This window comes from Cyrtonyx montezumae, unplaced genomic scaffold (genome assembly GCF_038088225.1).
Source record: "Cyrtonyx montezumae isolate F1298 unplaced genomic scaffold, pur_monq_1.0 scaffold_4, whole genome shotgun sequence".
NCBI lineage: Eukaryota > Metazoa > Chordata > Aves > Galliformes > Odontophoridae > Cyrtonyx > Cyrtonyx montezumae.
In genome coordinates, this window is record NW_027072045.1 from 6,145,607 (window position 1) to 6,157,559 (window position 11,953).

General features: G+C 46.3%; 1 protein-coding gene across 1 annotated transcript in view; it reads left to right on the forward strand.

Annotated features, from left to right (window-relative positions):
* SHTN1 (shootin 1) overlaps positions 1–11,036 on the forward strand; it is a 51,399-nt gene extending 40,363 nt beyond the window's left edge. The window contains exons 13-17 of the mRNA XM_065746838.1: positions 395–504; positions 1,138–1,191; positions 3,341–3,461; positions 3,681–3,864; positions 10,457–11,036. Of these exons, the coding sequence (XP_065602910.1) occupies positions 395–504; positions 1,138–1,191; positions 3,341–3,461; positions 3,681–3,864; positions 10,457–10,667 (680 nt within the window). The 3' untranslated portion in view covers positions 10,668–11,036. The remainder of the gene's footprint in view (positions 1–394; positions 505–1,137; positions 1,192–3,340; positions 3,462–3,680; positions 3,865–10,456) is intronic.
* The last annotated feature ends 917 nt before the right edge of the window (positions 11,037–11,953 follow it).

Here is an 11,953-nt window from a genome sequence, read left to right on the forward strand (position 1 = left end):
CCCTGACAAGTGAGAGATCAAAAGTCTATTTAAAATTCCTATTATGTAAGGTACAGCGTTGCTGCTTTGAATAGCACCAATCATATTTCTCTGTGTATTTCTTTTCTTTAGTCTTCTTTCCCTTTTTGGTATGTGACATCAGGTGTCTTTTGTTACAGTATCCAGAACCCTGGAAAGTGACCAGGTATTGCTTGGGTTTGTTGCCTCGCTTCCACTTTCTCCTGAATGTTTTGCAGAACCTCTTGAAGAGCAGCCTGTTTGGTTCATGGTATTTGAGCTTTGGCTGGATATGGCAAGCAAGCTGCTTAGGAGTCTGTCTGTCTGACATGGTATTTCCTTTCTTCTCATCCTGTGTAGTTTGTATTTAGAATGTGACATGCTCTTTTTGGTACAGGTGAAGAAGTTACGGATCTGAAGAGGCAAGCTGTTGAAGAGATGATGGACAGAATTAAGAAGGGAGTTCATCTCAGACCTGTCAACCAGACAAGCAGACCTAAAACAAAGGTTTGGGATAGCAAAGCAGCAGTATTAACTGAGTGAAGTCATTTATACAGAAACCAAATCTCAGTGCAAGATTCAGAAGAAGGCACTTGCCTTGCATTCCTCTTCTGCTTTGCTTAGTTTTGACTAAAACTAATTAGAGCAGCACACATCAGAAGAGCAGAAGATTAAGTGAAAGCAACAGTTGAGTATAAGCGTAGTCTCTATGGTAAAGAAAAGCACTGAAATCAAACATCTTGTGAACAAAAACTACAGAGAAAGAAAAAGCACCGGGGGAATAACTGAACTGATGAGAGGAAAAGATCTAGAAGTGCAGTGTATTTAGCAGTGTTCCCTTTTTTCATGCAGCACTTAGCTACATGCATGTGATTAGTGCTGTTTCCATAGGAGTGTAATCTTTCTTTATGTGGAGGCTGGAATTCACAGTGTTCAGTGTTGCTCTTTAAATGTTTAAGCTTGAATGTTAGCCATGTGCTTGTGAGAGGATAGGGCAGACGAAGGTGGCAGAGCTGCATGCTTGTGCAGTAGGCTCTTCTGTGATGTCTGTTAAAGTGCAGTCTGCCGTGGCCGCTTCAGCCAGGCCAGATCAGTAAGCATGCATTTTTTTTAACGTGTGTGTGTTATGTTTATTTACAGCCAGAAGCACCAAAGCCCTCTGAAAGTGCAATGAAAGAACTGAAAGGGATTCTGGTGAGATCACGTGCAATTTATATTTCATTCTTCTCATGGAGCTGATGTGACCTTCTGTGCAGAAATGCTTGAGTTCTTGGAAGTTCTGTATTAAGGTTTTGGTTTGAAGCTGTGGAGCAGTACTCTGGTTAGAAGCAGGGATAGCCAAGGGATTGACTTCAGTGCCACTGGAAGAACAGTGCTGCTCCTAACTTGCTTTGGAGAAAGGTAGCTTGTTAGCTGAGCTCCAGGTGTGTTTGTTCCTGCCACTAGAGGGGATGTTATGTTCTGCATCTGCCGTAGGACCTTTGGAGACGTTCCAGATGTAGGGATGCTTAGGGAGGGAAATTAAAGCCCATGAACTACACATCTAGCTGGAGGACTGTCATCATTAGCTGCCGTCTCCCAGGGCATGGAATTGCTTGGTAGTGTAGTCACAGCCTAAACAGAGCAAGAGCTTGCTACTCTTTATGTTTATAAGTATAAAAAACTGATTTGGAATAGCCCTCTGTGTGCCTGTCCATCACTGAGTAAAGACATTAAGCTTGTATTTAGTCCTTCTGAAAGTCATGGACTTAAGCTTGCTTTTGTTTTGTCCCCAATTCATGTATTGTGTTGCTTCCTTTGCACAAGTGCTCAAATTGTCTCAGACTCTTGGGAACAGCCGTGGTTCTTGCTCCCTGATTTTTGTGATCCCTGAGCTTTTAACGCTGAAGTGCAACTTGGGCACAGTGGGTGAAATTTTGCCTTTGTAGGGTGGAATATGGTAAAGTCTGACCTGTGTCAAAGCAGAACACAGCCACTCCACAGCAGATCATCACCTGGATAATAACTTCAGTGTTGTGTTGGGTGATGGAAGACAGTAGGCACTGCAATGCAAGTAGCTGATGGTGACTTAAAATCCTAATGTATTGAGCCAGGTCTTTTCCTGTCACATGAGAGAGGGGAAGAAGGGAGGAAACCATCTGGGGAGCTACCAGACCTTAATGCCAAGCTGTAATTAGAGGAGTGCGTAATTAAATATGGAGGTAAAGAGAAAAGGAATAAAGTGCAACATGTAGGTGGCTTTCCATGCAACTCTGTATGTCCGTGCCTCCTTTGCTGCAGTGTGCTGTGGGTACTTGTGCAGGCTCAACGACCCTGCTGAAGGCCCTTTCATTTTCTAATAGCAGTTTTGTTTCTTTGAGGCTGTATCAGTGACATCGAGGGAGACTTGATTATGTACTTGAGAGGAAGCAGAAGGAGATCTATAGTTACAGTGTCTGACTTGTTGCTTTTGAGTTCTTAAGGATATTTGCAGTGTAAGATGTGCTGTATAAACCCAATTCCAGCCTGCTGCTGAGACCGGTCATTATGCACAGCCAGACAACAAACATGGGAGTGGGATGTGATGGAGTAAATGTTTGTTGTTACTATGCTAATTATGCACTTCACGTAGGCTTCCATATAATTGTTACAAACAAAGCATTTGTATTCTGTAAAGTGCAGAGTTTGAGCAACTCAGTTGCTCAGGTTGCTTTTGTGTGTGTATGTCAGGACAGATCCCTAGGGCAGGGCTCGGAAATAATGTATTTCCTCAGTTAAATTTCAAATAGCTGCCAAAGATATTTGGAAGGAGGATGTGGTGGTGGTGAGGAATCAGTTATTGTGCTGGAAGCCTGACAGCACTCAGCTTCTGCAGCTTGTGGCGGTGCTTCCTTTTGTCATGGGCTATTCCCACTCAGAATTTACATGTTTGTCAGCAGAAGTTGTTAAGAATATTTCATGTACACTCTGGAAAAGTGCTGTAGGAGTCCGATGTGTTCTGGAAGTCTGAGCAAAACAGATTTCCTACAGATTGCCAGAGGTGGCAACACTTGGAGGGAGACTGAGATAGCACATGGATGCCACATTTTTAGTTAAGTTATGCACGTTCTGGAGGAACTTCAGACTCAAGTGGCTACTGATGCAGTAAGTGACCTGTCAGGTGGGGAAGGCGTGCAGTGCTTCCCACGTGCCTGTCAGAACTCACGTGGGCACCTTCACAGGCTTCAATTAGAGCCTAGTTTTGCACACTAATCTAGAACTACAGTTGTCTTCCAGAGGCTTGGAAGGTTGTCACACTGCACACGCAGGAGGTGTGGCAGGGTTGGTTGTATGCTCAGAGCTGTGTGCCTGTTTCTTGCTGTAGGAAACACTGAACAAATCCACTAGTTCCCGAAGCTTGAAGTCCCTTGAGACGGACAGCGGTGAAACAGAGCTAGAACGAGTTCTGCGACGTCGGAAAGTGACAACTGAGCAGGACAGTGGCAGTAAGTGTCCTGACTCCTTCACAGACCTCTTCCTACCCCTCCTTTAAGAGCCTCTTGAAGATTTACCTCCTGTTCCATGCCGTTGCTGTTTCAGCCGTTATGTCTTTAAAATGACTCCTTAGAATTCCATTTTGATTCCTGCAGGTGACGTGAATTCTGTTCTTATGCCTTGTCTCTACACCAGCCATCTTGGCTAACATCAGCTTTTTTGGGTTCTAGATCCCTCTGGAATCTTGGCCACATCGGAATCAAAATCTCTGCCTGTGTTAGGTTCAGAAGCCAGTGGTGCACAAACAGTGCTGAAGAAGAAAGACTTGGAGGCGGACTTCAGTTGCAAAGTACCTGATTCAGGTCCTGCTTCCACCCAGCTGAAAGGTGTCCCAGGTTCCAGAGCCACGTTACAGTGAGTAGAATATGTGTTCTGTGGATAGCTGTGGCTACCAGGTCTGTGTAGCTGATGCTTTTCCAGAGGTGCACTGTGCTCTTGCTTGGAACTTCTCTCATCTGTTCTATGATCTGATATTTACCTCACTCCCCTGCAGGAACTTTTAGCATTTATTTTTGAGTGGGCAAAGAGCCCAATTTCCTTTCTGTGCCCTGCAGTTTTATTTAATTTACACCGAGTTTTAAAAGCAGACCGCTTCTTCCACACATGTGTGTTTGCCACTTTCATTTCAAAGTGTCCTTCAAAGAAAGATGATCCTCACTTTAATTTAATCAGAAAGATGAAGATTTGTTCAACTGGTAATTGGATGTGAATAATGCTGCTGCATTTTCCTGGTCTGCCAGAAAGGTTCACCCTGCCAGAGAGGTGAGGCTGTTCCTGAGAAATACTGTTTGTAGTTTGTGGTTTTCCACAATTTTGAGCAGATAACCTTAATCAGAAAACACAGCAACTCCCACCACCTTTTGTCTACCTTTTATTATTCCACCAAACTAAGTGGAAATTGCATTTGCAAGAAAGGAAATGAAATAATTGCAGGCCCCAAGGTCTTGCAGAATGCGTGGTGAATTGACAGTGAAAAGGATCCTGTGTTGACAGTCACAGTTGTTATGTGTTATAAAAGCATACGTGAAGCTCAATTTATTTCTCAGCTTGCCTATTCAGTGACATCCTAAAAGACACATTTCATTTTAATTTATCTGTTTAAAGCATTAAAACTAATGTGATGGGCCAGGTTCCTCAGTGCTGCAGGGCTTCTTTGCACCGAGTCGCTGTTGTAAACCTGGAAAGGCTCAGCACTGGGGGTGGCTTTCTGAAGCAGATGTCAGGAGGAAGTTCATTTGTCTCACAGGTCCGACTGCTCAGATCTATGAGCAGGGCAGTGCTCTGAGCTTCCCTGGGTGCATCTGTGTGGGCAGGTTGGTTTGGGTCGCAGTGCAGTTCTGAAGGGAATCTGCCCGTTGTCCCACTTTGCTGTGCTCTGATGTGCATCCTGGGTGAAGCTAAGGCAGGAGATGTGGTGCAGCCTGATGTGGCTGCCCTAGGAGCCACACACGAGCTGCTTCAGTGCATGACTTCAGAGCGGTCCTGTGAGGACATGGGTGCAAAGCTCGGACTGTTTCTCCCTCTGTGCCTGCTGCCAGTGTGCCACTGCTTCCTAAAGTAGCCTGTGTTAACTCAACAAACCAGGAACCCTCCCTGACGAAGACGTACTTTCCTATTGTGGCACTTCTCCTTATCCATCCCTGAGGTACAACGATCTTGAGGTCTGACAAAGCTGTGACCTCCCTCAGCTGTTTGCAGCACAGGACTGCATGTCTCGTAATCCCCACGTGTCTCTTCCACTGCAATTCTTAACTCTTTTCTTTTTCCAGCTGGATTTTTATGGGCAGCTTCTTATGGCTTCTTACCTCATGTGTGAGGTGTTTTTCTTGGCTGCACTGTCCCTTTACTACAGCTTATGGTCTGAAGGAGGCGGGGTAATGCATAGAGACATGTCAATGCTCCCAGCCCTATGCATCTTTCTTTACTCACGTTAAGTACAGCTGTTCCCATAGAGAAAGGACGTGTTTGAAAACGGATCTGTGAACAGCACTGACAGGAGTCGGCTCATTGGGTGAAGTCGTGGTTCCTGCACCAGCCTGGTGACAATGCAAGTGCTGATGAGAGGGTGAAACTGCAGTCTGTGGGTTAAGCAGGGCTCCACCGTGTTGGTGTTTCCAAAGCACCACCCCAGCAGAATCGGGGGGCTGCTGACACCGGCTGCCAAAGGAGGAATAGTGGAAAAGGGCTGTAGCATAAATAGATGTGGTTCACTCTGAGATTTCCTGGTAGCCAAACCAACTGGTGATAACTCAGTTGATTCGGAAGGAAAGGTTAGGGGTATGAACCATGAGGTTGGGGGTAATTTCAGTGTAGGAAGTTGTCAGAACAGCGGCGTGCAGCCTTGAAGCCGATGGTTTGGAATGTGTGGAGCTGAGGTGGTGGTGAGGGAGGACGTAAATGATGTGTCCTACGGAGGGATTGAGGCCTTATGTCAGTATTCAGGTAACTTCCTCTAGAAGTCATTTCCCAGGTGTTTAACCCAGCATGGGAGTGATTCTGTGGCAGCTGTGTGGAGGAGAATAGGTGACAGTGTGGCCCCGTTGGGAGCGCAGAGCATTCCGGCAGCTCCTGCGGTGCGGAGACACAGAAGGGCAGGGTGTGTCCAGCTCTGCCCCATTTGGTGTTTTCCTGTTCCTCCCCCCAGAATTTGGTAAACATTTTGTTTCTGGGCAGCAGAGATCTCTGTTCACAGAGAGGGCCGGTCTTAATCTCCTGATTTTATACAATTAAAGGATTTGTCCTCCTTCTCCTGCCTGTAATCTTAGTACCCCTAAATCATCCAGCAGCTCTGTGGGAAGCGGCTCAGCCGCAGTGAGACGGAGCTACAAAGGTTTTCCAGGGCGGCTGGGGCACGGGCAATTTGGTCTGAACAACAAAAGAAGGAAGCAATGGGATGTTCTGGAAGTTTGAGGTCTCCTTAGATTTAACTGTTTTTAAAAAAGACTGTACACCGTGTGCTCTAAGTCACTGCAGGCAGAAGCTCTTGAAGGCTGTGGATGGAAATCAATTTGCCCATCTTTGTGAGCGTTTGGGAACGTTTGCAATCAGAGTTGTGGGGGTTGGAAGGCACCTCTAGAGATCTTCTATTCCAGCCGCCCTGCCCTGCAGCTCCCAGCCCAGGTTGCACAGGTAGGTGTCCAGGTCTTGGATGTCTCCAGAGAAGGAGACTGCACCGCCTCTCTGTGCAGCTCCAGTGCTCCGTCACTGCGCTGTGGAGGAGACGCGATGCTGCGAGGCGCGGTCAGTCTGCAGCTGTGTTCTGCTCACTGCTGCGTTGACCACTTCTACTTGAGATGTGGACAATGTTCCTGGTGCTTCGAGGAGAGAGCCAGCAGGCTAATTCACTCGTGTCACTGTGCATCCCCTGTAACTTGCCTTGGATGAGTGCTATGTGGTGGAGGGACGCGCAGTGAGGAGTGTGTGTGTGTGGGACGCTGCCCTCTGGAACTCGCCCAAATTAAAGGCTGGTCTCTGGCCGTGAGCTCCTCGCTGTTCTTTGTTGCCCTGTGAATTGTGTCAGCGTTACTGTGCGAGTGATGATTGTCTTTGGTACTGCAGGGAGACAGTGGGGAGAAGGTGGGCAGTATTTACACCGATGAGAAGCTGCAGCCATGGTTTTTGAGCTCCATTGAAAACTGAAGTGTTGGTGAGCTAAAGGCAGGTCAGCTCTGCCCTTTGAGTCGCATCTTTTGGGCAGAAGGGAATAGCACTGGCTGAGTTTGATTTAGGATTTAAGAGCAGCGTTGTTTGAAGAGGGGCTGCAGCTGTCCCAGAGCAGGGACCTCATGAAGGACAGAGACTGGTGCTGTGGTGCTGTGCTGATGCTGGCTTTTCTATCAGAGGTTGCTCCTTAGCAGCCTGGGTTCTGGGCAGGAGACTGAGCTGTGGTTCCCCATGCTTGAACAGTGGGCACTGCTGGACTGCATTCGGCCTGTGTATTTCCTGCAGTGTGTAAAAAAATAACAATAATAAAAAAATAAGGCTAATTTGTCGATCTTTCTTGAATGCTCCATTGAGCATTGCTTTTACATACTGTTATAAAGTTGGATGAGACTTCTGAGACATCTTCCAAAGTTTTTTGTGATGTTTACATAAAATTCTGGTTCCCATTGGGAATATGTTTGTGATTTCATGAACAGAGCAGCAAGGAAGGTTAAAAAGAGATAAGGTCATCTTAACCGGAGGAAACAAAGAAAATCCAAGTCTCAGTTGGCAGTCTGATACTCAGTTTGTCCCTTTGTGTTCTTACTGACAGCGGAGGCCCAGCAGCACTGCGTCACGGATGGTCCATCAGCTGTAACCCTTTACTTTGACATTTAATGCTTTTGATACCCTCCTGTCACAAGCTTAGATCTGTGTGGGACTTTGCATACCCCATACAATTAATCTAAAAAGCACTTGTCATTTAAATCTGGATTTCACAGTACAGATTTTATGTATTTAGTCATAACAAATACATACAAGTAACAGAACGAGGAGCTCGATTTCTGGCTTAAAGCTGTAGTTGGACAAGTAGTGAGAATACCAACAGCGATGCTAACCATTGTAGGGAGGGATGAGCTTTGCACAGGGCCACACAGCGCTCCCTTGGCTGGACAAACCTGTCATCATTCTAACCTGGCTGACTACAGCTGTAACTAATTGCTTTATCTGAGCTTTACTTGTAAGAGCAAAAACTGCTTTGTAAAGGGGGCACCAACATTGTGTTCATTCTTGCACTGAAACTTTATTATGCCTCTGTTCTGCTCTGGACAACTATTGAAAAGGAGCTATGAATGCCTAATAAATAGGGTTAATAATTCCCAACAATACCTCGGCTGTAGCAGCAGCACTGTCAGCCTGGTGCTGCAACTCTAACGGATTTGAAGAAGGGGATGTTAGTGCAACACAGCCTGAATAGTAATTCTTATTTTTATGCTCAAAACTCTGATTTTAATCACTGGTTCTCTCCATTAAACTACTTCATATCGACATCTTTCGTTTTTCTGACCTTTGGAGGTGGTAAATATGATTGCTGTTTTATCCATTTTTGTTATAAATGAAACAGACTTCAGAGCGTTTGGCTGTGCATCAGTTGTTGGAATGCTGCCATGCACTAATGCAGACTCCCCACTGTGAGCCCAGTGAAGAATTATACTTTGATTCACCAGATTGTATTAAATAGTCCAGCTGTTGGGATTTGAAGGATAGTTACCTCCAAAGTGAAATAGAAATGAACTTGGCATTTATGGCTTTGACCATTTTTATGGCGTTGGGCAATCAGAGGTAGCACTTTTAAAAATAACCCTTTTCTGGTTACACCAGTTTAAAAACTTTAATTTGCTGTAACGTTCGCAGTACTCCACCGTGTATTTCCTGGAATGGTTGGCAACTTTTGCACAAAATAAGCATTATTTTCCTTCTGATATCACTGGCTCCCGGAGGTAATCAAATGAATGCGAAACTGCATCCATTAGCACCAATTTCTGAGTTAATTAATTTACCCCGAAGTTGTAATGTTAGAGACAACTCTTGCAATGGAAGCTTCGGTGTGGGATCTCATTCGGTACACCCAGAGCTTCAGTAGTGCCCCGAGTGACTGATTTCTGGCACAGCCCGTGTGACAGCTGTGCTCCGTGGGGACATTCACGTGCTGGTGACGTGCACGCTGACCCTGCTGCTCAGGTAGGAGCTGGCCTGGTGCTCTGCTTGCTGAGTGGGTGACCTCTTTTTTTCCTGGTCGTGTTCTGCAGGACAAAGGTTGTCAAAATAAAGGGCAGTTCATAGCAGGTGGATCCACTTGGATGACTCTCTTCCTTTCACCTCCAGTAGGTTTTCCTTTTCCTTTATCTTTGCAGCCATTCCTTATGAGTAAGCATGAAAAAACCCACAAAGTGGCTCTAGATTAGTAAACGTGTGCAGTGCACACGGGGCCTTCCTGTGCTGAGGTTTCCAGTCCGTTTTGCTGGTTCTGCCTACGTATTCACCCTATCTAAAGACGTGCTGGGCACAGGCGTGTAGCCCTAAGGACCTCTGTCTGAGCGTGTGTGGTTATTTATGTACCTGCAGGCATCACAGCCCATGCAGAGCACGGCAGGCCTGGGGAGCAGCCTGAGGATGGCGTGGGAAATACCCCACCTGCCACGTGTGCGGGTCCCGCTGTCCTCTTGTTGGCCTGGTTTCTATTCTGGTGCACGCTGGCTAATCTAAGGATTTACCTGCGTGTCTCAGCACTGGGACAAAGCCTTTGAACGTGGTCAAGTGCCATTAGTGCTTAAGCCAGCCTCAGCGAGTAATCCCGGTGTGTCTGACCTTTCCTTCCTCCCTCCCTGCTCCGAGGGATTTTCATCCGCAAGAATCTGCGCTGCGAGCAGTCAGGGCACAGTCCCATTTCTAAAGCAGGGAATGCAGATCTAACGCTGCTCTGTATCTCAGCAAGCCCTCTGTTGGTGCCGAGCCACGGTAGAAAATCTGGTCTTGCTGCCCTTAGCTTCTGCTGTGCAGTCAGGTGCAGGGCAGTGAAAGCCCTGGGATGCAGGTGTGAGGAAGCAGGCACGTTTTGACTTACAGAGGGCAGGAGCAGGTGGCATTTTCTCTTGGTGCAGCCGCTCTGTGGGACAAGGGGATGCTAAATCCAGCTCAGAGATGATCGGAGAGAAAATAAATTCTGAAAGCATCGTTTTAAAGATGAGCATAATAATAGTCCGAGGATTTTCTGCAGTGCTCTGCGAGGTCATTTTTCTGGTGAAATGTCTGACTCCCATTGTGTAACAGACGACTGGGGAAGGTGATGTAACCGTTGCGTTTTGTGCACTGCTATGTAACAGCTGTAATCTGTAAATCTGTTTACCATCCTCCTGGACCTGTCCTGGTCACAAGCGCTGGTGATAATATAAAAGCTTTCCTGTGGTTGTCCAAAGTATGTGTGCTGCTGACTGTGCTCACCTCTCTGTTCTTTTTCCTTCAGATCACCCGGTCGCATGGAACTTTCAAGAAAAGCTTCCAGTAGTGAAAAAGAGACAGAGTCCGTTGTAGTGTTAGATCCCGTGTCCACCACTGGAGATCGGGTGACTGAGGACACGCTGAATCAGGACAAAACAGAGGAAGAAAAAAGCAAGCCGCTGCGTAAAGGAAGTAATGTTGAGAAGATAAGAGAGACAGACAGCTCTAACTGTTAATCCTCGTTCTGAGAGGCTGTAGCTTCTGGGAGTCATGGCAGTTCCTCAGGCGTGCTGCGGGGCTGCAGGCTGCCTTCCAGTTTTCAGGTTGAAATGGTCTTTTGTCTGCAGTTTTGTTACGTGCGTTAGTGTTAAACAGCGATATGTCACTCACAATCCCTTCCCGTTTTAGTTGTGCAGGTACGGTTAATCTTTGGTTAGACACCTTTCTTCTCTTTAAACTGTATTCCAAAAGGCTTTTTCAATGATTCTTTTATTGAGAAGATGCTTTGTTAGGGGTCCAGAAGCCCCTTGTGTCCCTGTTGAATTCGGGGCAGAGTGAGGGCGGCCGCTCTCAGCTTTAGTGCGGGGCTGTTTCGATAATCAAGAAAAAAAAGCAATCGGTTTTTAGACGCATTGCTTTAAAGATATTTTGATATCTACTTGAAAAAAAAAATAAAATAGGTTGTTAGATCTCCTCACAGCTGCCTCCATGCAGACCACGGGGATGAAATGGAAAGCACAAAGCAGAACACTTCTGCTCTGGTTTCCCCTGCAGACAACAGTCCATGCACGGAGAGCAGTGCTCTCGTTTGGATTAACTCCTCTTCAAAGGAGGATTTACCTCCTGGTTTCTCTTTCAGTCTTATGTAGCAGTTGGGTGCAGGTGCAACTGAAGTGTGCTGTGCTGCTGCGGGAGTGGGTTATCGAGGGCTCCTGGGGGTTCCCTGGTTCGGGATTCAGCTGCTCTGGGATTGCAGGCAGCACAGCCTGCAGTTCCCCTCAGCCCTTATTTCCTACCAGCACACACAGATGGTGCTCAGCTGATTTGCTGCACTGCCGGTTCACGTTCCACCACAGCTTCTTTTTAAACCCAATCTGGTATCTCACTGTGTTAGAACAAACCAACAAATGCAAACCTGAGGAGGATCGCTGTGACAGAAACCACGTGCTCCCACACCTGAATGCACTCGGGTTGTTTTTAAGTTAATGCTTTGAAGCAGTGGTAGTACTGAAGGATGACTGCTCTGAGTTTGTTAGTTTGGCTCTGCATGCAACTGTGTGGTGCTTTTCCTCCAAATAAAGTGATAGTAACGAGTGTGGTGGCTTCACTTCCTTTCTGGTGTTTTTGCATGTTTGCTAAGAAAAGCTTGGATTTGGTCTCATTACTGAACTGTGTTTCGTTCCTAAACCTGGGGAAATTTGTCTCTCTTTTTGATGCCTTGCTTTCTGGAGGGTAGTGCTGGTTTTGGTGCTTGATTTTTCACTTACGTATGTTACACTGAATATAAAATGCAATGTTTTAT